Source organism: Sus scrofa, chromosome 1, assembly GCF_054392235.1.
Source record: "Sus scrofa isolate SSC_HxYL_T2T_F1_AM1 chromosome 1, Sscrofa_HxYL_maternal_Yorkshire_Landrace_v2.0, whole genome shotgun sequence".
Lineage (NCBI taxonomy): Eukaryota > Metazoa > Chordata > Mammalia > Artiodactyla > Suidae > Sus > Sus scrofa.
This window is the reverse complement of record NC_139383.1, coordinates 8,170,489-8,198,300: the sequence shown is the minus strand read 5'-3', so window position 1 is coordinate 8,198,300 and position 27,812 is coordinate 8,170,489. Positions and strand designations below refer to the sequence as shown.

Below are 27,812 nucleotides of genomic sequence, written 5' to 3'. Positions count from 1 at the left end.
TCTCAGCAATAATTTTTTTGGATCTATCTTCTAGAGTAATGGAAATGAAAACAAAAATAAATAAATGGGACATAATTAAACTTAAAAGCTTTTGCATGGCAAAAATAAAAAAAAAAACCTACAGAATGGGAAAAAAATACTTGCAGATGATGCCACCAACAAGGGATTAATTTCCAAAATATACACACAGCTCATACAACTCAACAACAACAAAAAACAAACAACCTATCCAAAAAACGGGCAGAAGATCTAAACTGACCTTTCTCCAAAGAAGACATACGGACGGCCAACAGGCACACGAAAAGATGCTCCACACCAGTACTTATTAGAGAAATGCAAATCAAAACTGCAGTGATGTATCAGCTCACCTGGATCAGAATAGCCATCATCAAAAAGTGGACAAATAATAAATGCTGGAGAGGGTGTGGAGAAAAGGGAACCCTCCTACACTGTTGGTGGGGATGTAAACTAGTACAGCCACTGTGGAAAACAGTATGGAGGTTCCTTTAAAGACGAAAAATAGAGTTACCATATGATCCTGCAGTCTCCCTTCTGAGCACCTATCTAGAAAAGACTATAACTTGAAATGATACAGGCTCCCCAGTGTTCACGGCAGCACTATTTACAACAGCCAAGACATGGAAACACCCTAAATGTCCATCGACAAATGAGTGGATAAGGATGATGTGATACAGATGCACACAACGGAACATTTCTCAGCCAAGAATGAAATAATGTCGTTTACAGCAACACAGATAGTCCCAGAGATTATCATAGGTGAAGTCGGCCAGCCAAAGAGGAATATCACATGATATCGCTTATAGGTGATATCCAAAAAAATGATACAAATGAATTGATTTACAAAACAGAAATAGACTCACAGACATAGAAAAAAAACCTTATGGTTACTGAGGGGAAAGGCAGGAAGAGGGATTCATTAGGAGTTTGGGATTAACATATTTACAGTATTACATAAAAATAGATAACTAACAAGAACCCACTGTATAACACAGGGAACTATATCCAATATCTTGTGATAACCTCTAAAGGAAAAGAGTGTGTATATATATATATGTATATAACCGAATCACTTTGCTGTACACCTGAAACTGTCACAACATTGTAAATCAACTCTACTCCAATTTAAAAAATGGTTACAAAATATCTTGCTTTAATCTGGTATGTTATTTCATGTTATATTTATGCCAATGCTAGTTAATATTTTGCTTACTCTTTAATAATTTGCATGAAATGGACGCTGACGCCTGTGTCACAGTACATCACAGATGAGGTATCTCCCCCGGTCACCCATGATCTCTCTGCTTCCGGATCCAATTTTCAAATCTCCTTGTTCCTATTAGTTGACCCATGTATAGGATGCCCATATAATTCACTGTCAAACTGGGCAGCTTTTAAGGGTGAGAGGGGGTGACTATTAGTCACACCACCAGGACAGACCCAGGAGGGAGTGGGGACCGTTCTGGGCAAACAGGATAATGGCTACGCTACTTCTGGCGACATGTGACAGAGCTGACCACCCTCTCCTCCTCGATACACTGCCTCCACTTAATCCCCAAACACCACACTCTCTCGGTTTTTTCCCACTTCACAAGCCTCTCATTCCTGACCTCCTTTGATGGTTCTGCATCTTCTCCCCAACTTTGAACACTGATGCATCCTAGGGCTCAGTCCTTGGAGAGCTCATCCAAGCTCGGGGCATTAAATGTAATCTGGTGATCTTCTCCAGTCTCACGGCTTTAAATATAATGAGAATGTCCCTATGATGGGTTTAAACACATATTCCTGAACCCTTTGGCATATCTTCACCCAAAGGGCGAAGCTTAATCTCCCCCCCCCCTTTGAGTGCAGGCTGGACTTGTTGATTTGCTTCTCAGAACGGAATCTGGCACAAGTAACAGGATGTCATTTCCTACCTGACAGGAATTTTTCAAGAACAAAGTGAGTTACTAGATGTGAAGTGCACGGACGGCAGCTGGCACAAAATAAGCATATGTTGTGATGTTTGCAATATCCGGCAGGTTTTCTCTCTGCAACAGCCCTAAAATTTCTCTCCAAATTGGCTGCATTGGGTAAGTTTCGATGAGGGAATGTACCCAAGAGGTGGGGAATAAATCCTGTTGTTTAACAGTGCAACCTTTGTAAAATGAGTGCCAGGAAAGGCTATAGCAACTTGGGAACGAGAGCACATAGTGAAATCTACACTGAATTCACATTTCAGTGTAAAACGATTAAAACTGTTCACTGAATTCACAGAAAATGTGAAAAATGCACTTACATAATTTGACTGTTAATTTATTTATTTAAATTTTATTTTTTGGTTACACCTGCAGCATGTGGAAGTTCCTGGGCCAGGAATCGAACTCTTGCCATAGCAGCAACCTGAACCACAGCAGTGACAATGGTTCCTTAACTCACTGAGCCACCAAGGAACTCCCACATAACTTTTATTTAAAAAAAAAAAAAAAAATCGAGGCTGTGTCTATTTTATTCTAAAACGTGATTTTTGGAAAAGAAATAAGATTTTTCTTTGCAGAACAAAATGAATATTGTTAAATATCAGCCAAGGTTGGTAAATGTGTCAAGTAAAGGCCTCCGGCTTGAGAGTTACTTAAGTACGTTAATCCATTAATGGACACACATTACACCCATAAGCCAGAAGCAGCCTCACAGACATGTGATCTGTGCTGTCACATACGCCCCATGCTCAGAAGGCCCCTGTGCTGGGCTTCATTTTCCGCTCTTTTGAACAAGGCACCCCAGATTTTCATTTCACCCCAGGCTCTGCAGCCAGTCCCAGGGTGGGGTGGTGAGGGGTTATTATCAACTGTGAACGGCTATTGCCTCAAGGGGAAAAGGACATTTCAAAACCATGTGGGCATGTTATGAAATACCCCTAACTTCTTTATGTCTCACACTATTTATAGTAAAGCGCAACCAAAAACATTTCCCTTTGGCTGTGGAGGCAAAGGGTGCGTTGTCGTCATCAGGCTGCTGAGGCCGTCACAGATTTTCACTCACTGCGGCTAATCACACAAAACTTAAAACAACCATGTGGCTCCTAGTTCCATAAAGCTTCAGACATCAGCTATCAGATCCTGCCAAGGTACAGCAACACTTCTTTAAAAGAGTTCATCATGCATATTCCAAAACCATATAGAAGAATAATCTACTCTTGGATAAACTGAATGCATTTCCCAAATACACAGGCACTTCATTCCTGGAATTCAATGACAAACAAAACCCCAAACTAAAGTAAACTCAAGAGTTGGTCATCACTCCTTCCCTTCTGCCCATCAAGACGGATGGATTATAACCTTTCCTGCTCCATTCTAAACAGCCTGAGACCTTGGACTCCAGCAGCCCCAGGCCACAGCAGAATGCCTTGGGAGAGGCAGGCAATTAACTAATGAATTATTAACAATTAAAAACTGAATTCTTAACAATGAACTTTCAGGCTAGTGAGGGCGATTGCTATTTCTTCCATTCTCTCCACTTTTTGGAGCAAGGGTGGGGCCTCAAAGTGCTTCCTGCAAGGTCCTTCAGAAAGTGACTCCTCTTCACAGCAAATGCAGCATTTGCCAGGCCCACCCTAAGCTCTGACCATGCAGCCATTCTCTCCCTCCCCACCCGATCCATCCTCTGAGGTCGGTATCATTTTTATCCCCACTTTACAGAGGAGGAAACGGAAGCACCTAGAGCAGCACAGGTTCAGGTGTGTGCTCTGATTGTGCACTGAGTCGTGTCCCTAAGCATGGGTGATGGCTGGCCGGCTACAGGAAGAGGGGTGTGGCTGCCCGCGTAGCGGAAGCAGCAGGAACAGAAGCACCGGGTCCATTCGAGGGAATGAAGGCGCGCCCGAGCACTGGGCCACGGAAGTGTGTGCACGTCCAACACACCCACTCGGAAAGTGCTGTCCCCCTGCCTCTCCTTTGGGAAAAGGAAGACGATTCCTGTTATGTTATCCTGTTTAAGCGGAGGGGTGAAGGCTCAGTTCTGGGCTCCGCGGGAGCCCTCCATCCAGGGATGCCACGTGGCTGGGACTGGTCAGGTATAGGGGATGCCTGCAGCCGACCCACAGCGCCCCCTGGGCGCGCGGCCGTGCCCTTCCGCAGAGGCCCCAGCACCCTATGCCCATCCTCGCGTTGCATCCCTGACTGCGGTGAGGAGGGCACCAGCCTTTTGAGGAAGGACTCAGGGTGTTTGCTGACTGAAAGGGCCGGTGATTCAGCACCACCGGCAGAGCGCTCTGCGCAGACCCGGCAGGAAGGGGCCAGTTCACTTTCTCGGGATGTGCTGGGCAGGATTTCCCCTGCTGCTGTTTGTGTCTCGGGGGATTTCTCAGGGCTCTAAAAACAACACATCCCTGGCCGGGAGGAATCCGGGGGGAGGATGCCAGATGTGTTCTGAATTCTTTGAAATCTCGAAGCATCTAAAAAAATTAATCATGGTGGGTAGGTGTCAGAAGTTCTTTAAAACGGGGCACATTTTCCCCCCAAAGCTTAAAATAGACCTTTTCAAGGGAAATTAAGTGAAAATATATCAAAAAAAATTGTAAATGTTTTTCTTTCTAGAAAACAGAGGCACAAGCCCCCACCCCCTCAATCATCATCCATGCAAAGGAGGGCCTTCTCCCCACTGCTGTAGCCACTGCCCTGTGTCTTTCCTTAAATCGTTTCCACCAAGACCTGGCTGCTGACCAGAGACATCAGAACTTTGCCCCAGAGGGCCCGACCGTTTCCCTGACGAATCCCACACGCCTCTGGTGTCCGTGTTTACCACCCCACCCCAGCTTTTCTTGGCCAGTGTGAAATTTGTGGAAGCCTGTCACACATTTCCCGTGCCCGTTTATTCCCTGAAAAATACACAGAATCCTGTTTGCTGTGCACGACATGCCCCTGGGGAGTGTGGCTTAGGTCCGAGAGCTTCCCTCAGGGTCAGAGGGCACCCCCCGGGGTGGGGGGAGTGGGAAGAGGGCTGCCCTTGGAGAAACAGGCTGCAAGTTTTAAAACTGCTTCTGCCGCTTCCTCTTGGTGAACTTGGAGCAAGCATTCAACCTCTCCGAGCTTTACCTTCCTCATCTGTGAAATGGGTTGTGAGGCCTAAGCAAGCTGATGTGTGTGGCGTGCTCGGGAGGTGCTCCATCAGGAAAGTGTGCAGAGTGGGACGGGTGTTCCCCAGGCACCCAGGCTTAGTGACACACTCTGGTCTAGTGTGCTCGGAATCTTGCTGTGGCAATAAAGAACTCAGAAGCCGACTTGGCTCAGCTCATTTGCAGAAGACCAGCCCTAACCAGCTCCCAACGGGACTCTTCCATCTAGTCACTGCCCTGGGATTCTAACCGGAACTCAGGTGTGTTCGTGGTCAGGGGCTCACACTCCCTGCTGCTCTGTGTCCTGTCCTCTGGGGCACTGTGCCCTTCATTCAGAATCAGACTTTCTTTTTTTTTTTTTTTTTTTTTTTCTTTTTGCTATTTCTTGAGCTGTTCCTGCGGCATATGGAGGTTCCCAGGCTAGAGGCTGAATCAGAGCTATAGCCACTGGCCTACAACAGAGCCACAGCAACACGGGATCTGAGCCAAGTCTGCAACCTACACCATGGCTCACGGCAACGCCAGATCCTTAACCCCCTGAGCAAGGCCAGGGATCGAACCCACAACCTCAAGGTTCGTAGTCGGATTCATTAACCACCGAGCCATGACGGGAACTCCCAAAATCACACATTCTTTGGTAGCCAAAGCCAACTGGTGGCCTGGCCAAGTGTCTCCTGTCACTGCTCCTTGTTTGAGCGGCAGCCTTGGAAACTGCATGAGGCCAGGGACCCCTCTCCTGAGAAGAGACTGTTTTTTATTCCCTTTAAGCTGGTTCTCTGGAAGGAGGAGAGGACCTCCACCCCTCCCCCTTAAAAAAAAAAAATGAAAGGAGAGGAGTGTGGGGCAGGGAGGTGACAAGGGGTGAGATGCTGCCTGCTAGGTGGCCTACCCCGCACTGGCCCAGCGATCATCTTCCCACTCTGCTGGGGGTCATCTTCACACACTCACGGCCTCTTGGGCACCCCTCCCCCACTTCCCAGAGAAGATGAAGGGATTTACCTCATTGGTGGGTGACCCTTGGTCCCATTTCTCATTTGGGCACAGCTAATATATCTGTTGTTGCAAGGGGGAGGGGTGGAGGGAGAGGGCGTCACCTGGGGAGCAGGGTAGAGGCCACCTGGTCTTTCTCCTTCCCTCTCTGCCTAGGGCAGTATATGTTCTGGGGACTGGGAGAGAAATCCAGAGACACTGCAAGCGTAGAGCTGTTCTACAAGCCAGAAAACGATTAGTGTACTTCTTTGGACATCGCCTCCCCAATGCAAATGTTGAAGAAGTGCAATTGCCTATTTTCCTAAAGAGAAAAAATGATTATCATGGTAGTTAATGTTAACTCAATTACTGAGTTTCTAAACTGCTGATTTCAAAGTTGTTGCTGTGAACACAGTATACACTTTTTAGCAACCCAAAAGATCAAGTTCATGTTAGATTTCCTTTTAAATGATGGTTCTCCTATACTCTTATTATTGTCCTAGTTTGCTACTGCTCCATGTGTGATGCTGCTGAGGTAGCATTTGTCAAATGAAGCTCTCCTTGTGGTGTTGTCAGGCGGAGGGGATTTGAAAACAAAGCGCCTTTAAACAAAGAGGAAGACAGCGACAGTCTTGTGACTTACCTCTCTTTAGCAATGACTAGCCAGTCCCTGAAGAGGAGGAGGTGCCTCTCCTTGGTCTTGGGGCCCTGGGTCAGCACCACTGGGCTGTGGAGGATAGGCTCACTCTGCTGGTTGGGCAGGTTCAGCTGCACATGCAGCTGTCGGAGAGATGCTGCCGGAGCCAGGCTTTTCCTGCACGGGAAGAGTAGGAATCAGTCTCCAGGGAGGAATGATTGACAGGCAGATAAAATGTGAGGAATTATGGCTCAGAACAGCACGTCACCAGTTTGGCCTAAGTGGGGTGGAAGTTAGGAGGGAAAACTGAAGAGGCTCATTTCGGGTTGTTCTTTTACGAGCGGAACTTTAACACTGGGTTTACAATGAAGCACGGTTAATCAAGTATTGTTGGTCCTGCTTCAGTGAATAGCGAATAAACGCTTATAATGTAACTAACTGCTAAGGATTTCTGTGATCGTTTTACACGAAGGCAATGCTTCCGAAACATTGAGTCACAGCACACACAGTACCTACTAACACATCGGCCCAGAAGGCGAACAGTGGCTGCAAAGGCTAGCCGGTGCCCCCAGGCCTGGCGCAGCCACACCCGGAGCCGAGGGGGGCAGTCCTCGCTGTCACTCATTTGTGGCACACGGTTGGGAAGCTCTGGCTTAGTCATTTAATCAACTAGGAGAAGTTGTCCCTAAGGTTGAAAGGGTCAGGTTTAGTCTGCTGAGACACCTCAACTAACGCTTTTCCTCCACATGGTGAATTCGAAGCAGGGCGAGGTAAACACCATCCGCCAGGCGCAGGCAGTTGGAATTCATGACGTGACTGCAGCATCTTCTCCTTGTGAGTCTCACAAGGCTGGGCCCACTCCGGTCCTCTTGCACGTTTTCAGCCTGTTGACGTCCAGGTCATTCACCCAGTTGCTGGCGGGGATGGATGACATCAGCATGCGTGCGTACGTACGCACATACGTATGAACGTGCGTGCGTGCGTGCTTACCTGCATGCGCATGCGCAGAAGGAGGGCGGGCGAGGCGCGCAGCCCTTTCCTGCAGCGCTGCTATTAGCCCGCAAAGGTGGCCCTTTGCTTGGCCTGTTTTCCAGTCGCTTTAAATTTTGCTCACACCTACCTCCTTCCACCTTAAAGGCGGCACTATTTCCTCTCCGAGGCAGCTCTTTTGTACGGGGAACCTTCTGTTTAATTCAGAGGTGGTGTTCGAATAAAAGCTGTGCTGGGGCTTAAGGACGTTGCTGTTAATTTGAAGCCAACACGAAAAAAATTTCAATACTCAGTATTTTCCACAAATCGGTGATGAAACTTTGACTGCGCTCCTTGATGAAAAGTTCCCCCTGGTTAATACCGCTTTGCCTCCTGACCTTTTCACCCACCACACACCTCCCACTGCCTTTGCTTTGAGTTTCTCGCAACATGGGCTGGTGTCCAGCGATGATACGGCCCCAAGTAAATGGGGCGGAGGAGGGAGGCGTTAAGAGGTAGAACATTTCCAACACTTGCTGACGGCTAATTAACTATTTAGGAAAGGAAAGGAAAGAGGGTAGAGAAATTGGGACTCAAACCATAGGAACTGGGAACTAGAACTCCCTACTCTGTCTATAAACAGACACACACCACATAGATAAATAAACAAGGACTTAACTGTATAGCATGGGGAACTAGATTCAATATCTCGTAATAATCTATAATGACAAAGAATCTGAAGCTGTATATCCGAAACTAACACAATATTGTAAATCAACTATGGTTACATTAAAAAAAAACACATATATCGTTTAAAAATAAATGTCTTGGTTTTCTTTGAGTTTATTTAGAAAAATGCCTGATTATTTCCATATAACTGAGAGAGAATGACTCACTAGTACAAAGCACAACTTTATCTGTCTGGTCACACCCGTCAGAGCCTGCTTCACTGCCTGACTCAGAGGCTGCACCCTCAAATGCCTGAGGGGCCAGGCAGAAAAGAAATAGGGAGCAGTGGGGACTGTGAAAATGGCAGAAGTCATGCTGTGTTCAAAGGGTAGGCTCACTGGCACCAAGTAAGAATGTGGGCCCAGTGTTACTGCCAATTATTTAAAAAACGAGGAAGCCAAAATTTTATTCAATGTCAACCGATTTTAAGAATTTACTTATTTAAACACAATAGAAGGGCAATACTCTGACCTCTGGCTCAATTCATCCTACAGATTTAGTGCACATGAAAACATTCACATGATAAAGAGCTTCTGAAGATTTGAACTACATATTTGAATATTTTAAATATGATTTTATAAAGCATAATAAGGGTAACATCTAAATCTGTCCAGTAATTATTCATTTGAACTTTACAAACTATGGACACATAGATAATCTATGACTAATAAAAGGAAGTAGCTAAGGTTTTTTTTAGAATGCTGCTCTGCTGAGTGCTTTTCCACATTTTAATCTTGGTCTAGACACTGTTTTCTTTTCTTTTACCCTTCCTTTCATTGCTCTTCCCCTTAACCGCCTCCTCCCTCTTTTTTGCATTTCTTTGAGATCCCAGAGGACCGAAGGCTCACCGGGGCTTTTTAATTTTCCTACACAGAGACCCAGTCTGAGTGACGTCATGCAAAAAAAAAAAAAAAAAAAAGCACCTCGTGTTAACCATATTTCACAACAAAGGCGCCTCAGCGCTCTCACCCCAGGGGAAATTTTTTAAACGCACTGAAATAGGAAACCAGTGATGTAGCAAATACACGGTGAGTGGAAATAACGTTGCCCTCTGCCTTTCCATGTGCTGATCAGTTTCCAACGGAGGAGAGTGGGGCCGAGCCCGGCCGGATGGCGGCTTCTCACAGTGAAAGTGCTGGTTGCCCGCGATTGATGAGACCAGATCCGTTACCCAGAACCTGACCTGGGAAACGATCTGGTATACTGAGCGCCCCACTGCGTTCCGGGTCAGGGCTGGCCTGAGCAAGCTTGGGGAGCACGCTTGAAAGGTGGGAAGAAAGCGGTGAGTGTAGCGCGGCAGCGGAGTGAGCTTGCTCAAAGGTGCCGCTCACCCGAAGGGGCGGCTGCCTGGCTACTCTAGTCCTACCCTCTGACCTGAATGAACTCCCTTCGTTGTGTCTCTAGGTTTGATAGAAGGAATGGAGCTTGATGAAGCATCTGGGGGTTCTCCGAATGACTGGTGACTTTCCCAAAGGAACAGAGGGCTTTAAGACTGATTTCAGCAGCAGGGAGCCTGAGCTTGAAAACTGCAGCGCCTTTTCCAGGGAGGGTCGGGGTGTACAGGCAGCAGAGCCCTGAGGCTTCTATTCCTCACAACCCCAGGTTACCTACCTTTTGGTAACTGCTCTGAGTGAGGAGTTACCAAAAGGTAACTGTTTTTGGTAACTGCTCTGAGTGAGGAATTACCAAAAGGTAACTGCTTTTGGTAACTGCTCTGAGTGAGGAGTTACCAAAAGGTAACTGCTTTTGGTAACTGCTCTGAGTGAGGTCATGGGCAAACCTCTCTCTCTAGTTTCACTGTTTCAGTGTTGTTTCTCCTGAAGTCTAAGTGTAAGCCCAGTCCCCAGACTCCAGGGTTCCAGGCAGCTCATCTCTGCTCCTTCCTGTTTTCTTGCTATTTATTTTCAAATTTGACTCCTACCTATGGCAGGAGTTATCCTCTTTCCACGGGGCTGGCATTTATTCAACACCTGCTAAGTGCCAGGTTAATCTCTTACTCTCATTCTTTTTCAAGCCTCAAAACAGGCCTACATAATTAGACCCATTTTACAGATGAGGAAACTGAAGCTCAGTGGTGTAACCTGCAGATCGCATAGTTGACAAGTACCGGGACTGTAAGCTGGAATCAGGACTTTTCTTTCTCCACCACGTATCCAATTCCACCGCCAAAGTATTTCTCATTCACCCCCTTCCTTTTCATCTTAGCTGCCACTGCTGAAGTTCAAGGGCTGGTGGCACGTTGCTGGCATGACTCAATAGTTTCTCACGGTTTCCTTGCCTCAGATCTTAATTTCCCTGACTCTCTGAACCCCTCTATCTTCCATATAACTATCTGGGGAATTTTGTCAGTGTATAAGTTTGAACCACTTCCAGCCTTAGAATCCTGCAGTGCCTTTGAGAGTCTCAGGGCTCTGGGTGGTTGGCCCTGGCCTTTCTGCTGTTCTCTGAGACGCCCCCTCCACATTCACTCCAGGGACCACCTGTCGTCTGGATTGGGTGGCTCCTGCAAGCTTCTGTCATCTAATTCCCTGCTTGTCTGTCTTCTCTCTTGCAGTGCAGATTCATCTACACCTTCAGCATAGTGCCTGGATGTGGAAATTGCAGGATGAACAAATGAATGAATGAAGCAAAGATGGTGTTGACTACATGTGAACTGCTTTGCTTGGTTTGCTTTCCACTGAGGTCACTGGATTTATCTTACCCTTTACTGGCTTCTCACCCATAGCCAGCTTGTAGCAAGGGGTGGGCGGTGGGGAGCTGTGGAGTGATGGGAGAAGGCAGCAGGGGGTGGGACCACAGAGAAGCCAGAATCCATCGTGGGCTTGGCTCTCAGCAGACACATGTGGGTGCAGAAAACCACACTAAGCACGGTTCCAGCGCACTCTGGCCAGGATCCTTGCAGGCAGCCTCTCCCCCCATCCTCTCCAAGGCCAGCGCACTCTTTTATAATAAAAACATCTTTATTTAACACCTACATGTGCCAGCCAGGGTTCTAGGAGAACCTGATCCACCAAAGCAAAAATGTCTTAACTCTCACCTGTAATTATATCAAGGGTCCTTCTCTTCCCCCCCAAAAAAAATTGTATAATAAACATATAAAATAGGTGTATTTATGATATCCTATAGGAAATGACGATTACTATTTATTCTTTCTCTACTGGGGGTCTGGCTTTTTTTTAATATTGAAATATTGTTTGGGGGTAATAGTAAAATGCCCCCCTTTTTTTCTGTAATATTCTCATTTGCTCTCTAATATTTTCTCTAAAATTAACCCATGGCTTTCAGAGGGTTTAGCATTCCGAGTACTTTCACCTGCATTGCCTCACTTGATTTAAATTCTCATCTGCCTCGTGAATCGGGCCAGAATCCTCGAGCTGTATTTACAGATGGGTCTGGGACGTGAGGAACAGAAGAGATTCACGTCGACCAGGAGAGAAAACCAGACTTCAGACTCTAGCCTATGTGAGCTTTGGCCTTTTCGGCTTTGCTTATTTGGGGGATCTCCTCCTAGACTAATCATCCAGAGAGCCTCCCTGAAGACGGTGGCCGGAGTGTTCAGCTGTCCACACTGTAAGCCCGGGGGTCGGCTGTGGGCTCAGCGCAAACACCCACCGAGGGCAGCCTGGCGCCGCCGCACATGCGCACATGGGGCAGGAAGCAGGCATGCGCTCTGCAGGTCAGCTGGTCCAGGGCCTCCCGCTGCAGCTTCGCGGCATCGCTCTGCCAAGACAGCGGGCTCCAGCTGCCAGGTCTCATCACCCTAACACTTTTCTTGGGGTGAGTGTGTAAAGAGACTTGGGTGGCCCTGCAGAGGCAGAAGCAGGATGGCTAGCCCAGGTGAACCTCTGCTGTAGCTGTGGGTCCCTGTGGTCTTAGCTGGCTTCCAAGCGCGTTGTCCAGGAGGATTTCCTATTATGCGGGAGGATTTCCTAAGCCGTCGTTGGAGGGTGGCTTCATGGGGGGAGGGGGACGCCATTAAAAAAAAATCAGGTTCTCAAAGGGCTTCCTGTCTCCTGATTGTTTAAGTGTCGCTGTTCTATCGGAATTTTATAAGCAGGTACATGACCACTACCTCCAGCACACAGGGCTCCCGGGTTGTGTGATTATACATTGTGTTCATGAAATCAGATGGCGTCTCCGGCTGCCCTGTGGGACGTGCCATCCTGTATGGGCAGTGGCCCCAGCCAGCCTGGCCAACTCCCACTTGTCTATCAGAATCCAGGTCACTTCCACCCTCAAGGAGCTCCAATTCTCCAGGGGCGCAGGTGGTCACTTCCTCTCCCAGCGCCTTGCTCTGGCTCTAACAGCTCTCTTGATGTCCTGTGGTTACTTGTCACCTGTCACTACTTGTCGCTATGCGGGGAACACCAAGAGAGCAGGTCCTTAGTTGTACCCGTCTTTGCATCCCTAGCATCCAGCTGTGTGTCAGGCACTCAGAAGGTGCTCAGTAGATCTCTGTTTGACAGCCTGGAAGTTAGACTGTTAAGAGCAGACAGGAAACCAATTCTGAGCTCAATCAGGTCAAAAGATGCGGTTAGCGTGATTCACACAGAACTCTTCAAATGTCATATGAAAAGTGTCACTTACATTTGAATGGTTTGGTCACCCTGACTAATAGGACAGCTGTTTCAGCCACTATTGAGCACCTACTGTATGCAAAACACACTGCTGCATTCCCCTCTGAGAGGATGTGTAAATTCTGTTTGATTCGGCCAAGCGCAGACGGAGTTTGAGGTCTGGCACTTCGGCCCCACAGCCAGACCACCCAGCGAGCTCGTGCCTAGATGCTCACCTCAGTACCGGCATCTTTTAAACATCTGGTCACAGGACCAACTGGCAAGACAACCAGGGTTCTGTCATATGTCACTGGAAAGAGGGCAAGTGGATTGAATGAGCCAGTTTGTTGAAAGCACTGGCTAAACCAGGCACAAACACGGAGGCAAAGGTGTGAGATCGATCTGCGTAGCCGGCAGTCACACACACTGTGCTGTCATTTACCGTCGGGAATATTGTTAACCACGCAGCGGTTTTACTCAGGACCGACCATCAGGTGAGACCCTACTACGGACAGGATTTTCACTCCTGATTTTTCTCATCCTTCCCTGCTGTGGTGATTAGCTTATGACAGATCAGTGTCCTGATTTATTTTGGAAACCTTTATCCGAAGTTTTAACCACTAAAGATGATGGTCAAAATCATGGCATGTGGATTCAGGTATTTGGCTCCCTGGTAGCACATTTTAACCGCTTTTTAATAATGATTTTTATTTTGTCCATTATTGCTGATTTACAGTGTTCTGTCAATTTTCTGCTGCACAGGAAGGTGACCCAGTCACACCTACATGTATACAATCTTCTTTCTCCCGTTATCATGCTCCATCACAAGTGACCAGACGTAGTTCCCTGTGCTATTACAGCAGGATCCCATTGCTTATCCACTCCAAAGGCCATAGTGTGCATCTATTAACCCCCGATTCCCTCCTCCTCCCTCTGGGCAGCCACAAGTCTGTTCTCCATGTCCACTTCCAACCTAAATCCCAAAGGGCTTCCGCTGACCTCCATCCACCCTGGGACGTCGGGGCGTCTTTTCCAGAGTGGAGGGGTGAGGAGTGGCCCCCAGGCCTGCTTGCCCTCCTGTGCCAGTGCATTACCTATGCATTCAGTCACCCTTCCCTGTGTTTGGAGAGCTTGGGAAAGTCACCTTCCCCAAGGCATTTCCTGCCCTCTCCCCAGCCTTTCACAGGACATCAAACCAATGACTGGAAGTCTCTCTTCAGCAGGATAATGGCTCTATGACTTTTGTTCTCAAGTGACAGGAGAGAGGGAGGGAAAATCCTGTCTGTCATCAACTGCGGTGCCTTCCCTGGAAAGGCTTCCAGCCGGTGAGTAAGAGGAGAAACCACCTGTCTGCAGGAGCTGAGCTTTCACATTCAGGAGGGCAGTGTGCCAGCTCCGAGGAGAGAGGGAGGACTCCCCAGGGAGCCCGTGGGCGCTCGCACTGCACCTGGCCTCCAGCATGAGTTGGGGACCCTCTTCATGCGTCTGAGCAGACATGAGCTCTGTGTGTCCATGGCAGCCTGGAATGGGGGCTCTGCACCCAAGCGATGGCCTCTGGGAGTAGGGGAGGGACCACCGTGTAATCACAGGGGTGCCTCCTCTCCTGGAGGCCACTCTGGCTTTGCCACATGCCACTGCCTGGTGTGGCCTCTGGTCATCCTTGGCCATGCTGCTTTAGGTCCCTTAACCCCACTTTGTGCAAAGAGTTTTAGGATAAGCCTAGCGACGTTGGCATCACCTAGTCTGAACTGGGATGCCAGTTTTTGCCGTCTTGTGACAAGCTTGTGACCCAGCCTCCCCGGTCTTGTTGGGATAATAATTGAGCCCACTTCCAAGGCAGGTTTGAGGGTAAATAGTGCAGTGCCGGGAAGCGGCATCATATGGGAAACGCCCGCGACCGGGTAGCTGTTCCAGACTTTTGTTCAGCCCCCGTACCTCCTGTCGCGAGCGAAGCCCCCAGGAAGGGACCCTGTGCTCATCCTTGCGGGCCAAGTCAGCCAAGATGAAACCTAAACATCAGACTTAGATTGACCACTCTTCACTGTGTGAACTGTTTTCCTGCCCTCTGGTTGTTGTGTTGGCGCACCGACAGGATGCCAAAACCCCTGGCGCTAGCCCTTGAGCGGCCTGCCGCTTTGCCGGGTGGCGCCCGGGCCGGGAGTAAGCTGAGGCTCTCTCTGCTCGGCTCATCTGGGCACCACCTGCTGGGCTGCTCGAGGGAAGGTGCGCTGGAGACACGGATCCGCGAGCGGTGGGCAATGAAATGGGAAGAGACCTGGGCGGCGCTGGGCTGATGCTGCGGGGCGGGGCCGGGGGCGGGGTCTTCACCTACCTGGCGCGTGGCCACGCCCTCCGGAAAATCTTGCCCAGTCCCGCGGTGGGTGCGGAGGGGCCGTGCTGAGCCAGGCTCCCGAGCTGCGGAAACAAAGCAGAGCCGGGCTGTCGCAGTCTGTCCCTTTGCAGGGCAAGCGCCATTCCTCAGGAAACACCAAGTCCCCCAGGAGCAGGCCCAGCATCAGGGAGACGCACCTGACGCAGGACCATCGGGCCGAGCTGGCCTTAGTGCCCTCTCATGAGGCAGAGCAGGGCGAGGGGGCTGCTTCTGCGTCCCCTGATCCCTGCAGTGCAGCTGGGTCGGGGTCCCTGCGTCCCTGCCCGGGCTCAGCCCACGATGCGCTCACCAGACATCTCCTGGCCCCCTCGGTAGAGTCTGGAGCTTGGATTTCTGAGCCCTATTTAGCTACTCCAACGCCGGGCTGAAGTTGTACTTCCAGCCTCTTTCACGTGTGGCAATTCCACAACATGAGAAGCAGCACTTTGGCTTTATTTCCCCCCAAAACGGATCGTCAGTGTTTTCTCAACAGTGTCCAGCTGTGTGTACTTATTAATGTCTTGTTTTGCATTTTATTGAGAAAGGCCACAGACCTCTGCTGTAGGTTCTGCTTTAATAGGGAGGGGGAATCTATTCTGCTCCACTGTGCTGTTGACATCTCACAGCCTGTTTTCTTGTCTTTTTCCTTTCCTTTCCTTTTCTTTCCTTTCCTTTCCTTTCCTTTCCTTTCCTTGTCTCTTCCTCCCTCCCTTCCCTCCTTCCTTCTTTTTTAAGGCCACACCCCGTGGCCTAAGGAAACTCCCAGGCTCGGGGTGGAATCAGAGCTGCAGCTGCTGGCCTATGCCACAGCCACAGCTACATGGAATCTGAGCCACATCTGTGACCTCTGCGGCAGCTTGTGGCAATGCCGGGAAAAGAGGAGTTAGGATGTATATGAACAAAAGGAAGCAGATGGCAAAACTGGGACAAATGGTCCCTAGGGAGGACGTGCTGGTGGGCTTAGAGCACGGTGTGCCAGGTGCATGAAGAACCCGTGTGATGGAACCAGAAAAAGGACAAAGGAAGTGGCCTCTAGGCAGCCTGATACTGGGAATGAGGAATGAACCTCTCTTCTCTAAGGTGCCCTGTCTGTGTCCCAGCTATGCATAAATGTCACCTTTAGAGAGTAATTCCTCCCCTGATTCCTGATCAAAGACAAATAGTATTTCAAGGTGCTCTTATTCATTTATATCTCCAGGCTATGAGTTGATTCATTCCTTTCCTAGAAGGAGTTTTTCAGAAGAAAGGGGGTGAATTTGAGGATGCTGGGAATGCTCTCTGAAACCCAAGAAGGTCCAAATTCACATCTCTGTGTGGTCAGTCCAGCTCTGGGGTTCAGGTGGGGTTTTTTGGGGAAGATTCACCAAACTCGCATCGTTCTTTTCCTGCTGCCCTTGCCAAAAAGTCAAAGCAGTAGTGGGGGGTGCGGGGCTGGCGGGGAGGACACACAGCTTTGTTAGCGGAGCTGTGAGCATGAGAAATGCCCTCAGGCAGGGCCCGCCAGGATCTGTGCCATCCCCCCCAGGACATCTGGCAGCCTTGGCAGCCACTGTCCTCTGCAGGCGACACTGCCTTCTGTCATCGCCCAGATAAATATCACATTCTTTGTCTCACTCGCATGGCTCCCCTGGAGTGCTGGCTGAGCTTCCTGGCTCCAGACACGGTGGCTTCCAGCTGTGTCTGCAGGGCTGGCTGGGCCCTGGGCACCTGTGTGGGGTGGCCTCACAACAGTTCTCCGCCTCAGCCTTTCTCCACCCGGCCTCATGACAATTCATCCTGCTGGGATCCCGTGATGCATCAGAGGCCCCAAATGCCCTGTAACTGGTGCCCTGGGTTGGCACGCAGAGTGAGCTGGAGAAGAGGGGGGGAGAGATGCCTGAGCCGGGAAGTCCGGGCTGGAGCATGGCCACCTGCCCGGACTTGCCCTGTGAGCCTGGCCAACCTGCCAAGAATTCAGTATGGAGCCTCAGTCTCCTCATCTGGAAAAGGGGCACACCGCATGTTTTCCCCTGCTTTTCCTTCCTTCCATCAGGAACAGGATATTCATTTAAGTCAGTTTTCTAAGCCTCATCTCTTGTGAGATGAAATACCTAATTTTCCTATGAAAGGAAATGAAAATATCAGATCAGCTGGGACAAACTGGGAGATGGGGGTGGGGGTGAAGGGTGATTGTAGGCTTCTTTGCCTTCAAAATATTCCTATTACTTTGATCTTTTCTTCTCACTTTGTAAAGTTTTATTGCAGTATAGTTAACTCACAAGGTTGTGATAATTTCTGCTGTACAACAAAATGACCCAGCCGTACATATACACATAACCATAGCACAGAGAACTCTACCCAGTGTTCCGTGATCACCTACGTGGGAAAAGAATCTGAGGGAGAATGGATGTGTCTATTACTTTGCTCTTTAAAATGTAAAGAGTTCCTGCTGAGGGACAGTGGGTTAAGGATCTGACTGCAGCAGCTCGGGTTGCTGCTGAGGTGCGGGTTTGATCCCCAGCCCAGCACAGTGGGTGAAGGATCCAGCATTGCTGCCGCTGTGGTGCAGGTTGCAGCTGTGGCTCAGATTTGATCCCTGGCCCGGGAACTTCCATAGGCCACAAAAAAAAAAAAAAAAAAAAAAAGAGAGAAGGAAATAAGTAAGTAAATAAATAAGATGTAGTCTTGTGTCAGGAAGAGTATTTCAGAAAGTCTGTTCTCTCACACCGTCATCAGAGCTCTGAGAAGGAGGGTGATGACCTGACCCAACTTGAATGTGGCTTAGCTGTGTCCCCCACGGGAAAATGTGTTTCTGATTCCGTGTTCCCTCCCTGAAGACTTCCCAGCCCGGGGCCAGGCCTGTGTAAGTGTGAGAAGTTGCTGAGTGAGCAGAGGAGCCAAATGCAGCTGGACCATAAGCCGCTGGGGCAGGGGCTCGTCTGCTCCCCTTACTGTCTCTCCAGCACAGGGCCCCGGCCAGAGCCGCTGGCCAGCAGTGTAACTTGTAAAGGGTTTACTCACCAGATGCTCAGTGCAGCAAACCAACCACAGGTGAAAAAACCTAAATACATACTGCTACCGACCTGGGGCGGGAGGAAATCCGGGATGCAGATAATGTACAATATCCAGGTAAGACAGAGCCGTAACGGCTTTCAAGTGACTTATTTTGATGACAGTGTCAGAGGGGGAAAAATGGGACTTTTTTCTCTGCTTATGGTGGAGATGAAGCAATCATCCATGCAGTCCGCACACCTGCAAAACACCCATTTCTTCTCCAGCCATTCCAGTCAACCCCTGTGGTGCTCCATGCAGGCGACTGTGCTGACTACTGCTGGGGGACAAATGAGGCCTGTCCTCTTCGGGGAGCTACATACAAAGGTGAATATGCGACAGGGGAGAGTGCCTGACTGTGGGAAGGCAGATGAGAGATGCTCCGTGCAAGAGGAGTTTGTTGAACCAGGGCAGTCAGGGCAGGCTTCCTGGAGGGGGTGGCTTATGAGCTGGACCCAGAAATACCAGCAGGACTGAGGCAGGCCAGGCCAGGCCACATGGGGCTTGGGAATGGGAAGGGCCCAGGGACTAGATGAACATTCTGGCTGCGGCTGCTGGAGGAACCAGCTGATGGGAAGGTGATTCGGCGTGGGCCGTTTCGTACGTTCAGGGGGTGACCCCACGCGCGAGGGGGACGCATTTGAGTTAACCCTGGAGGAAATCACAGTATGGACGTCAATGTACGGGTCACCAGCTTCAAACCCAGCTTCTGCCCTCGCTTGTCCCTGGGCCCGCCCTCCGGTTCTCTCATCCTACGCCTCCGCACCGCTGCCCTTTAACAGGTGATGGGCAGAGGAGGCGCAGTGGAATGTCCTTGTGGTGACCTTTAAGACTTGAGGTTTTCTTGTTTATAAACGCACCTCTGCCCTCGCCCCCAAACTGAATTCTCTATTCCGCGCAGCATCTGGCAGCGAGGTCATCACGGGCCCAGGCGCCTCCTTCTGGTGAGAGTTGGTAACTACAGCACCTGAACGGCCGCTTTCCAGAACGGTCTCCAGGGGAAGAGCCGGTGGAAATTGCCCGGGAGGTCAGTAACCTGTTGGTACTTACTGAAGGCTACCTGTGTGCCATTATACAGACTGTCTCGTTTTATCCTCATACCAATCCCTGAAGTTGGTATTCTTTTTTGTGCGTGTGTGTGTGTGTGTGTGTGTCTTTTTTTTAAGGGTCAGACCCACGGCATATTGAAGTTCTCAGGCTACGGGTCGAATTGGAGCTGCAGCTGCTGACCTACGCCACAGCCACAGCAACGTGGGATCCTTAACCCACTGATCGAAGACAGGGACTGAACCCGTGTCCTCATGGATACTAGTTGGGTTCGTTAACCACTGAGCTGGAAGGGAACTCCCCGAGGTTGGTACTCTTATTATCATCGTTTTATCCATGGAGATACTGAAACGCCAAGAATTCAGAATGTGCCCATTTGCACAACCAAGAATCAACCAAGGTGTTTTTGCCAACACGGAGCTGCCTCTTAACAACAGAATGCAGGACTTACTGTTCCTATTGATGCAAATGTGTGCCATGGTGACCCTAGTTCTCTAAGGACGCACTGTTTACAACTCCATTGTTCTGAAGGGTGCAAACTGTTTGAGTCAAATTTTAAATACCTACTATCTGCAAAGCCCTGGCAATGCTACCTAGTCAAGGACAATGTTATAGTAACAAAGTTACAACAACTCTGCAAGAAGATGTCTTCAAATAATCATAATACAGAAAGAATGTTCTGGAAGAATGCTACGAATGCTATGGGAACCCAGTGGGGGAATGTGATTTCTGGCACAGAGCTGCGGGCTGGTGGGAGCAGATCTGATAGAACTTGCTGGAAGGGTGACCTCTGAGCCGTGCTGATGATGGGGTGGATGGTGGAGGTGGTGGCAGGTGTGGAGCAGAACGCCTCCACGTGGTGATGGTGAGAGAAGTTCTAGCAAAGGCAGTGGGGCAGGAGAGCAGAGGGTGTTCTGGAGGCAGTGGGCAAGTGAGGCTGCCTGGAGCTTGAGAGGAAGTAGGTACAATTGGAAAGTAAGGATAGGAGCAAGGATTTCAAATTATGTTACAAATATGGAAAGTCTTGCATCAGGAGAGGGAGGAAAGCAATGAATATGTTTCTTGGTGCAAAACTTGTGAGCAAGAAGACCAGTGTTAGGCAAAGGCAGAATGTACTGAGATAGCAGATAACATTTGCAAAGACCCTCAAAGGGCACTATCGAGAAGACATCCACCTGTGTGCCATGTGCTCACTGGCACCCCTGTCTCCCAGTCTCCAGCGCCAACCTGACTCCATGGCTGGGATCTCAGCCTTGCCAACTTGGTGAGACAAAGGTTTGACTATCAGGAAAGCCTCAATTTAGCTTTGGAAGGTTGACAAGACAGAAGCCACAAACGCATTCATAATGCTGATAACGATACTACCAGCCAAGCTGAGTTCAGCACTTCCTCTGTGCGGGGCCGTGGGCTCAGCGTGTTACAGAGCCCACGGCAGCTTCACCATAAGCCTTTGCTGGAGGTACTAGTTTTGTCCCCATTGTCCCCAGGAGGAAACTGCCGCCCAGAGGGTCCACATAGCCAGTAGGTGGTAGAGCTGGAGTCCATCCTCCCGCGTCCCGCAGGTGTCACCTCCTCATGGGTTTAGCAGAAACCTCGGCTCTGACTAGAGGCCAGCAGTGAAAGCAGGGCCAAGGTGAGCAGCACAGACGGCCACATTTTGAAAGGACAGGGACGCAAAGTCTGGAGTGGAGAGGCTCTTTGAAGGGAGAGAAGGTCCTGCAGAGAGAGCGGTTGGAACCTGGGTGGTCTGGTCCTGGATGAACTTGTGGTGAGTGTTCGTGAACTTGTGTGGACAGTGTTCGCTGTGTAATCTTAGACCAAGGTCACACGCCCCGGACTATGAGCCCCAGAGGGTCCTTGCTGAGGTCTCAGTGTCTTGCTCGGATGGGAAGGTCTTGAATTAAAATTTGATTTGGTCTGGCTCAATTTGAAATGATATTTTTTCTTAAAAACCTACCTGGCAGGGGCACATTTTTTTTTCTTTCCTTTTAAAGGTCTCATTCGTTCAGTTAATGGACAGCAAATCTATGAGTAAACACTTTGGGAGTCCGATGAGCCAGCATTCACGTCAACATGAAACAAGACAGGGGCCTCTTGAACTCATCAGTGAGCGGCTCTAAGGGGGCATTTCCTCCGGAGAAGTGTCATCTTCGGTGACATGATGTGTAGGCTTCATTCTACGTCCAGCCAGGGTGGCCGGTCATCTGAGTGGGGTAGGGGCATAGGAAGGGCTCTGGCAAAACCCATCACCCATTCTGGCTTCTGTCTGTGCTCCAAGTTCCCACAGGAAAAATTTCTTTCTCTGCCTGATCACCTCCTGAGCTAACTCATTAAGGCATCATTACACTTAGAGCCTTTCACAAGGCATTCTATTTTATTTTATTTATTTTATTTTACTTTTTTATTTTATTTTATTTTATTTTATTTTATTTTATTTTATTTTATTTTATTTTATTTTATTTTATTTTTTTAGCAGGGCCACTGACTGGGGAGAAATGGGCTCTCTTGGCAGAGCCTGGGCTGTGCGGGGGCAGGGGTGGTGGCCCCACAGTTGGGGAGGGGACATTTCCCCCTCCCTCCTTGTCAGTTCTTGTGGTTGGACTAATAGTAAAATCGCCACAAAACAGGTTAGCAGGAGAAAAAAACCCAAACAAACCTACATTTTTCATTCATGGGCACGGAGTTCTCATAGAAATGACAATTAAGAAGTGGTCAAAACAGGAGCTCCTGTCGTGGCTCAGTGGTTAACGAATCTGACTAGGAACCATGAGGTTTCAGGTTCGATCCCTGGCCTTGTTCAGTGGGTCAAGGATCCGGTGTTGCTGTGAGCAGTGGCATAGGCTGGCGGCTACAGCAGCTACAGCTCCGATTCAACCCCTAGCCTGGGAACCTCCATATGCCGCAGGAGCAGCCCTAAAAAGAGAGAGAGAAAAAAAAAGAAGTGGTCAAAACAGGCAGCTTTTATACTTTTTAGGAAAAGAAATAATAAAACTGTGAGGAATTGACAGGACAAAGAAACTTAGGTTTGGTGCCCGATTAGCAGAGAATGTGAGGAGTTTGGGTTTAGGGTAGAAACTCAGGGAAGGCTTGTTTCCACAGGCATCTCGGCCCCAACGCCCTGTCTTTGGTGATAAGCGTGTCTTTCTATCTCCGCATTGGGGGGGGCTACCTTTCACATGAAAGATTTATTTCCTATTTTCAGGGAGATAGAAAAAGGAGGGTCAGAGGGTCCCCCTTGTGCTGGCCATTTCTTAAGTAACTTTAATTCAAAATAGCCAATGTGCCACTGAGGCACATTCTGGGGTGCCCGCCCCGAGCCCCAACAGGAGCATTTGGGAGGGTCCACAGGAATGGCCATGCTGCTGACACGGGATGCAAGGGCCACAGCCCAGGAAGCACACACTGCGTGTTTGCAAACACTTCTTTGCACGTTATCCGAGTTCATCTGCTCAACTGAGAGGCAACTGCTTTCACCTAAGACATTTAGCACAGAAAACAGCTATGACACCAGAAAACCCCACAACCGGAAGAGAGGTCACTTGGTTTGCATGAGGTCACACTGCTGTAAGCGGCGGGACGGCTGCAGGCAGTCAATTCCCATTTGAAATACCACATCCATTACACACGATCCAGCAGTTCTACTCCTCGGTGTGCATCCAAGAGCATGAAATGAAAATTTACGTCCACCCAAAAACTTGTACGTGCATGTTCACAGAAACATTATTCACTGTCACTAAAAACGGAAATAGCCCAAATTGTTGGGCTTCGAGGCATCCTCAGGAGATAGAACAACACCTCGGGCCAAGACAGGACAGACCAGACCCTTATCACTGCCCCGCCTCCTCCTTGAAGTGCCCCTTCCCCCACCTCAAGCAGCCTGGCCCGCTTGCCCGCCCCTCCCAGGAAGGGTATGTGGCCCACTCCTCACCCCGCCCCGTCAGGCCCTTGTACCCTCTCAACCAACCAGGTCCAGCCTCACAGGCAAACCCTGTGGTCATCTCCTTCCTCCAGAGGGAGCCGTGTCCACTTCTCCAGAAATCTCCCTGGGGGCGGGGGGATGGGGACAGACGGCACAGAGGATCTAGAACAACCCATTCCTGATCTCCATCGTCCCCTTCCCAATCCCACCCACAGCATAAGTGGACACAACATCCCGAGGGCATCCTTGGGAAGGGAGGGCTTTCCTTCTTAGCAGGCTCTGCCCACTTGATCCCCACACAACCCTTATTTTCTTTCATCAGCATTAAAAAAAGAAAAAAAAAAAAAAAAGACAGAGAGAAAGAACTCACAGCAGACTAATTCTGTGGAGTGGAGACGGAGATGTACTTTTAGTGTCTGGAGCCCCCTCCCCGTTCTGTGCCACTTCCTTGGTGTCTTCCCCCACCTCGTCAGAGCACCCAAGAGCCCCCTTGGGTCTTCTGTGGCTCAGGTGGCCACAGAGCCTCAGGCCTTTCCCTTGGTGGCGGCCAGGGGCTTTTGTTTGCTGTTATAAGTGTTCTAGGCTACACACAATGGAAAGAAATGTAACCACGAAAGGGAAAAGCCAGAGATGAGAGTTTATCATTCCAGAGACATATCTAGGAGCAAGCCTCTCCCCCACCCCACCCCCACGCAGAGAAGGGGGCCTGGGGGGGGGGTCAGTTCATGAAGCCCTTGCTGCAGGTTCTCCAGCTGAACGAGCTCTTTCTTTCAAACCAAACAGGCGTCCATGTGCCTCCTGCTCCCATGTACCTTTGCTTCCGGAATCTGATACTTTTGCGATTTTGAGGATTTCTCATCCTCAGGATAGGAATTGTTTCAAGAGACAAAGAAGGACAAGCAAAATTTTAAGTCACTTTCACTTCTCCTCAAATACTGGAAACAGAGTAGCCTGGAGGATTCTTAAAAGACACCCATCGTAATGGAAGGCTGCTGAAATTATAGGCCACAGACTTGAACTTTTATCAGATGATGTAAAAGCTGAAGTCCAACCAACAGTTTTTTCTTTTTGCAAATGAGTGGTTAGTCATTAGTTAGTAATCGGTTTATCTACCGTTTCCCCTGACCCCGAGAGCCTTGTGCATGTATCCCAGTGCATTTCCCTCCCTCTTTTTTCTAACCTGACACCACGCTCTGCTGATTTCTGCCTCCAAAATACCTCACAAAGGGCCCCATCCTCTGGGCCGCCATCCAGACCCTCGTCTTTCCTGCCCCTCTTATTGTGGCAACATCGAGACCCGTGGGCGCTCCTGCCTTTGCTCTCTGCCTCCTCCATCCCACGCATGCTCTCGGTTATTGCAGATTGTCATTAAACACACAGATCCCTTCGTGTCACTTTCCTGCGGGAGAGCAGTTTGTTGTCCCCTGGAGCACACACAGGCCCTTGCTCCCAACTGCCCATCCAGGGCTCCTTTCCAAGGCCCAGGTCTGTGACTGGATGCTCGCCTGTCTGCAAGTCCCTTCTCTGCCTGCAAGCTCCTGTGCACCCTCTAAAACCTGGCCATCTCTTCTAGAAGCTCCCTGGTTCTACAGGTGGGAGCCTCCTCCCCTTACACCTGGGCACCTTCCACACTGGCGCCAACCTCACTGCACCTGCCCGGGTTCTGTGCTGGGCTCCTCCACCAGCCATGGACCCCTCTGTTTGGGCCACAGTGGTCCTCCGTGTGCATACATTTGATCAAAGTTTGTCACATGAACAAGTGTCTGAATGGCTAGGGCAGCTGCTAAATGCAATTACGCAGAAGAAACAACCCCTAAAGCTTCTATTTCCTGGAACATGGACCAGCTGAAATGGAAGCATCCCAGGGGGTCACCTTCAGTCCGTGTGAAGCTCTTGGTCTCCCAAGTGGCCGCTCGAACCCTTGGCCTCGGCTCCTGAGGGCGCTTGAGTTCTCTCTGATGACTCCTGCCCTGAATCTGGGCCAAGATCAAAGGCTCCTGTGGCCCCTTTAAATCTGGCTGAGGTGTTCTAAATAATTTAAACCCATCATCCCCGCCCCTTGTCCTTCCCTTTGCTCCAAGACATAGCTGTCACCCAAAACAGCACAGGGTTGTCTTCAAGAACAAAAGCCACTTCTTCAATGAAGTTTCATTTCGCTTAGCGAGTCTTAAATTTAACATCAGCAAGCACTGTTGATTTCAACTTGACATCCTTTGTAAATGAATTAATAAATCGCCGTCACTTAGCCTCACCCACACATGGCCTGCGCTGGCGATCCCTTTGCAAAACTGTCATCCTTCCTCACGGGACGCTAAACTCAGAGATTTAGGCTCCTGAAAATATGAAGACTGGTTGTTTTCTCTTCAATGCTAAATTGCTAAATGTTTCTTTTTTCCCCCCTTTCTTTCTTTCTCTCTCTCTTCCTTTCCCTTCCTTCCTTCTTTCTTTTCTTTCTTTGTCTTTTTAGGGCTGCACCCAAGGCAGATGAAGGTTCCCAGGCTAGGGGTCCAATGAGCGCTGCAGCTGTCGGCCTCCACCACAGCGACAGCAACACTGGATCGAGTCACGTCTGCGACCTACACCACAGCTCACTTCAGTGCTGGATCCTTAACCCACTGAGCGAGGCCAGGGATCCAACCCATGTCCTCATGGATACTAGTAGGGTTCGTTTCCGATGAGCCACCACGGGAACTCCTAAGTGTTTCTTTTTAATGAACTTTAAAAATGACTTTGAGGGGAGTTCCCGTCGTGGCTCAGTGGTTAACAAATCCGACTAGGAACCATGAAGTTGCAGGTTTGATCCCTGGCCTTGCTCAGTGGGTTAAGGATCCGGCGTTGCCGTGAGCTGTGGTGTAGGTTGCAGATGCGACTCGGATCCCGAGTTGCTGTGGCTCTGGTGTAGGCCGGCAGCTACAGCTCTAATTTGACCCCTAGCCTGGGAACCTTCATATGCCACGGGAGCCGCCCAAGAAATGGCAAAAAAGACAAAAAAAAAAAAAAAAGACTTTGAGGGCACCTTATCAGCAGTAGCCTGCGTAATCTACCCCCAGGACTTAGAGGAAGCTGTAAAAACCATACACACGGAAAGGGCAGAGGGAACCCACATGGGGGGGGGGGAATCGGGGACTTAGATTCTTGGTTCGGATATGCCATACTAACTACTCAGGCTCATCAAAGTTTCCCCTCCTCCCCCTATGGCTTTAGTCTGAGATTTCTAAATAAACATTTTTAAAGCCATAAAAAATAAAAGAAGAAATACATGCTTATTGTAGAAAAATATAAAATATGGGTAATACCTACACAGTGAAGATGCACGATCGACAGACATTCCTACATCTAAGCTCATCATGGCTAACAAGCTAGTAAAGATTATTTCAGATCTTCATATGAACGTGTCCTTCTAGACAGCCACACAAGCCAATACTGGGTCAATCAATAGTCACTCTTTTGAGTAATGGACTTTAGGTCGGAGCCTATTTTTAGGCCCCTCTGCGGGGAGATTTGCCACCCCCGATCCCCCAGCGGACTTCAGCCTGAAGTCCCCCTACTCACCACGCTCTCGGGAGCAGGGACACGGGCCCAGCTCTCCCTTGGGGGTGCTCTTGGAGACTGGGGACCAGGCATGCTGGTGCTGCTTTGGGACAGCCAGGAGCTGAGTTTAGAGCCTCGTGACCCAACTGGACCTGAAGAGCCAGGACACAGGCTGGCTGCTGCAGGCAGAGGTGCGGTGGGAACGCGCTGTTCCAAGACCACGGCCCAGGCTCTACGCGCATGCGCCCTCCCCCTCGGGCTCTCTATCTGCCAACTGGCTAGAAAGTAGCAAGTTCTCACCCCTACTTTCTGCCTCTTTGTCTCTTTCACTCTAAACTTGCATTGACCTGGCAAATTCTAAAGACCTTCATGCCACAAGGGACTGATTGTTGCAAACGTGACATATAGGGTGACCCTTGCAGAAAACAGGTCATCAGCAAATGTGACTTACAGGGTGATCCTTGCATAAGACGCGTCGCCAAGCACGTCTCCTTGCAGAAGCTTGGATCAACTGTTGCACACTCTCACCCCAAAGAACGGTGTGGGCCAGTGCTTGAAAAGCTGTGTGCATGGTTCTCCTTAACGTGGAATAGAAAGTGGCCCCCGAGCGATTGCTTTTTACAGCCTGTGCAGGTGGCTGCACCACTGCCCCTCTCCTGAAGGGAGAAACCTTTTCAGAGAGAAGAGAAGCTGAAATAAATAACTTGTGTTCTTCTGGGAACTGGAGAGCATGCCTATTAAGCATGTTTTCCTTGGTGACTCTCAGCTTTTTCACTGACTCAATTAAGTGGTATCCACAGAAAAGATATATGTCTCAAGAATTTTCTCTCAGTTACTGATATAGTCATTCAGAAGACCCTTTGGAATTTGAGACTTAGCTGCAACTTGAAAGATAATCTGGCCCTAATTCCTGATTTTCTAAATAAAGAAACTGAGATTTAAAA

At 49.4% G+C, this 27,812-nt stretch overlaps 1 protein-coding gene and 1 long non-coding RNA gene across 13 annotated transcripts in view; one reads left to right on the top strand and one right to left on the bottom strand.

Moving 5' to 3' along the window:
• TAGAP (T cell activation RhoGTPase activating protein) overlaps nt 1-27,144 on the bottom strand; it is a 74,935-nt gene extending 47,791 nt beyond the window's left edge. For 3 of the 12 annotated variants that reach the window (XM_085024858.1, XM_085024730.1, XM_085024608.1), the window contains exons 1-2: nt 7,440-7,621; nt 6,723-6,893 (exon numbers count right to left, since the gene is read on the bottom strand). Coding sequence is in view for 4 of the 12 variants with exons in the window: in XM_085024460.1 (XP_084880586.1) it covers nt 6,723-6,893; nt 15,303-15,385; nt 26,890-26,961 (326 nt within the window). In the remaining 8 variants the exon portion in view is untranslated. Of the gene's footprint in view, nt 1-6,722; nt 6,894-7,228; nt 7,622-15,302; nt 15,386-15,651; nt 15,805-26,889 lie in introns of those variants that run through there. The other 9 variants (XM_085024714.1, XM_085024529.1, XM_085024561.1 and 6 more) reach the window with 6 other exon arrangements.
• Nucleotides 9,483-11,544, top strand: LOC146405908 (uncharacterized). Its single transcript, XR_014843829.1, has 2 exons — nt 9,483-9,696; nt 10,969-11,544. It is a non-coding gene; the product is annotated as an uncharacterized LOC146405908 (long non-coding RNA).
• Nucleotides 27,145-27,812: the final 668 nt, after the last annotated feature.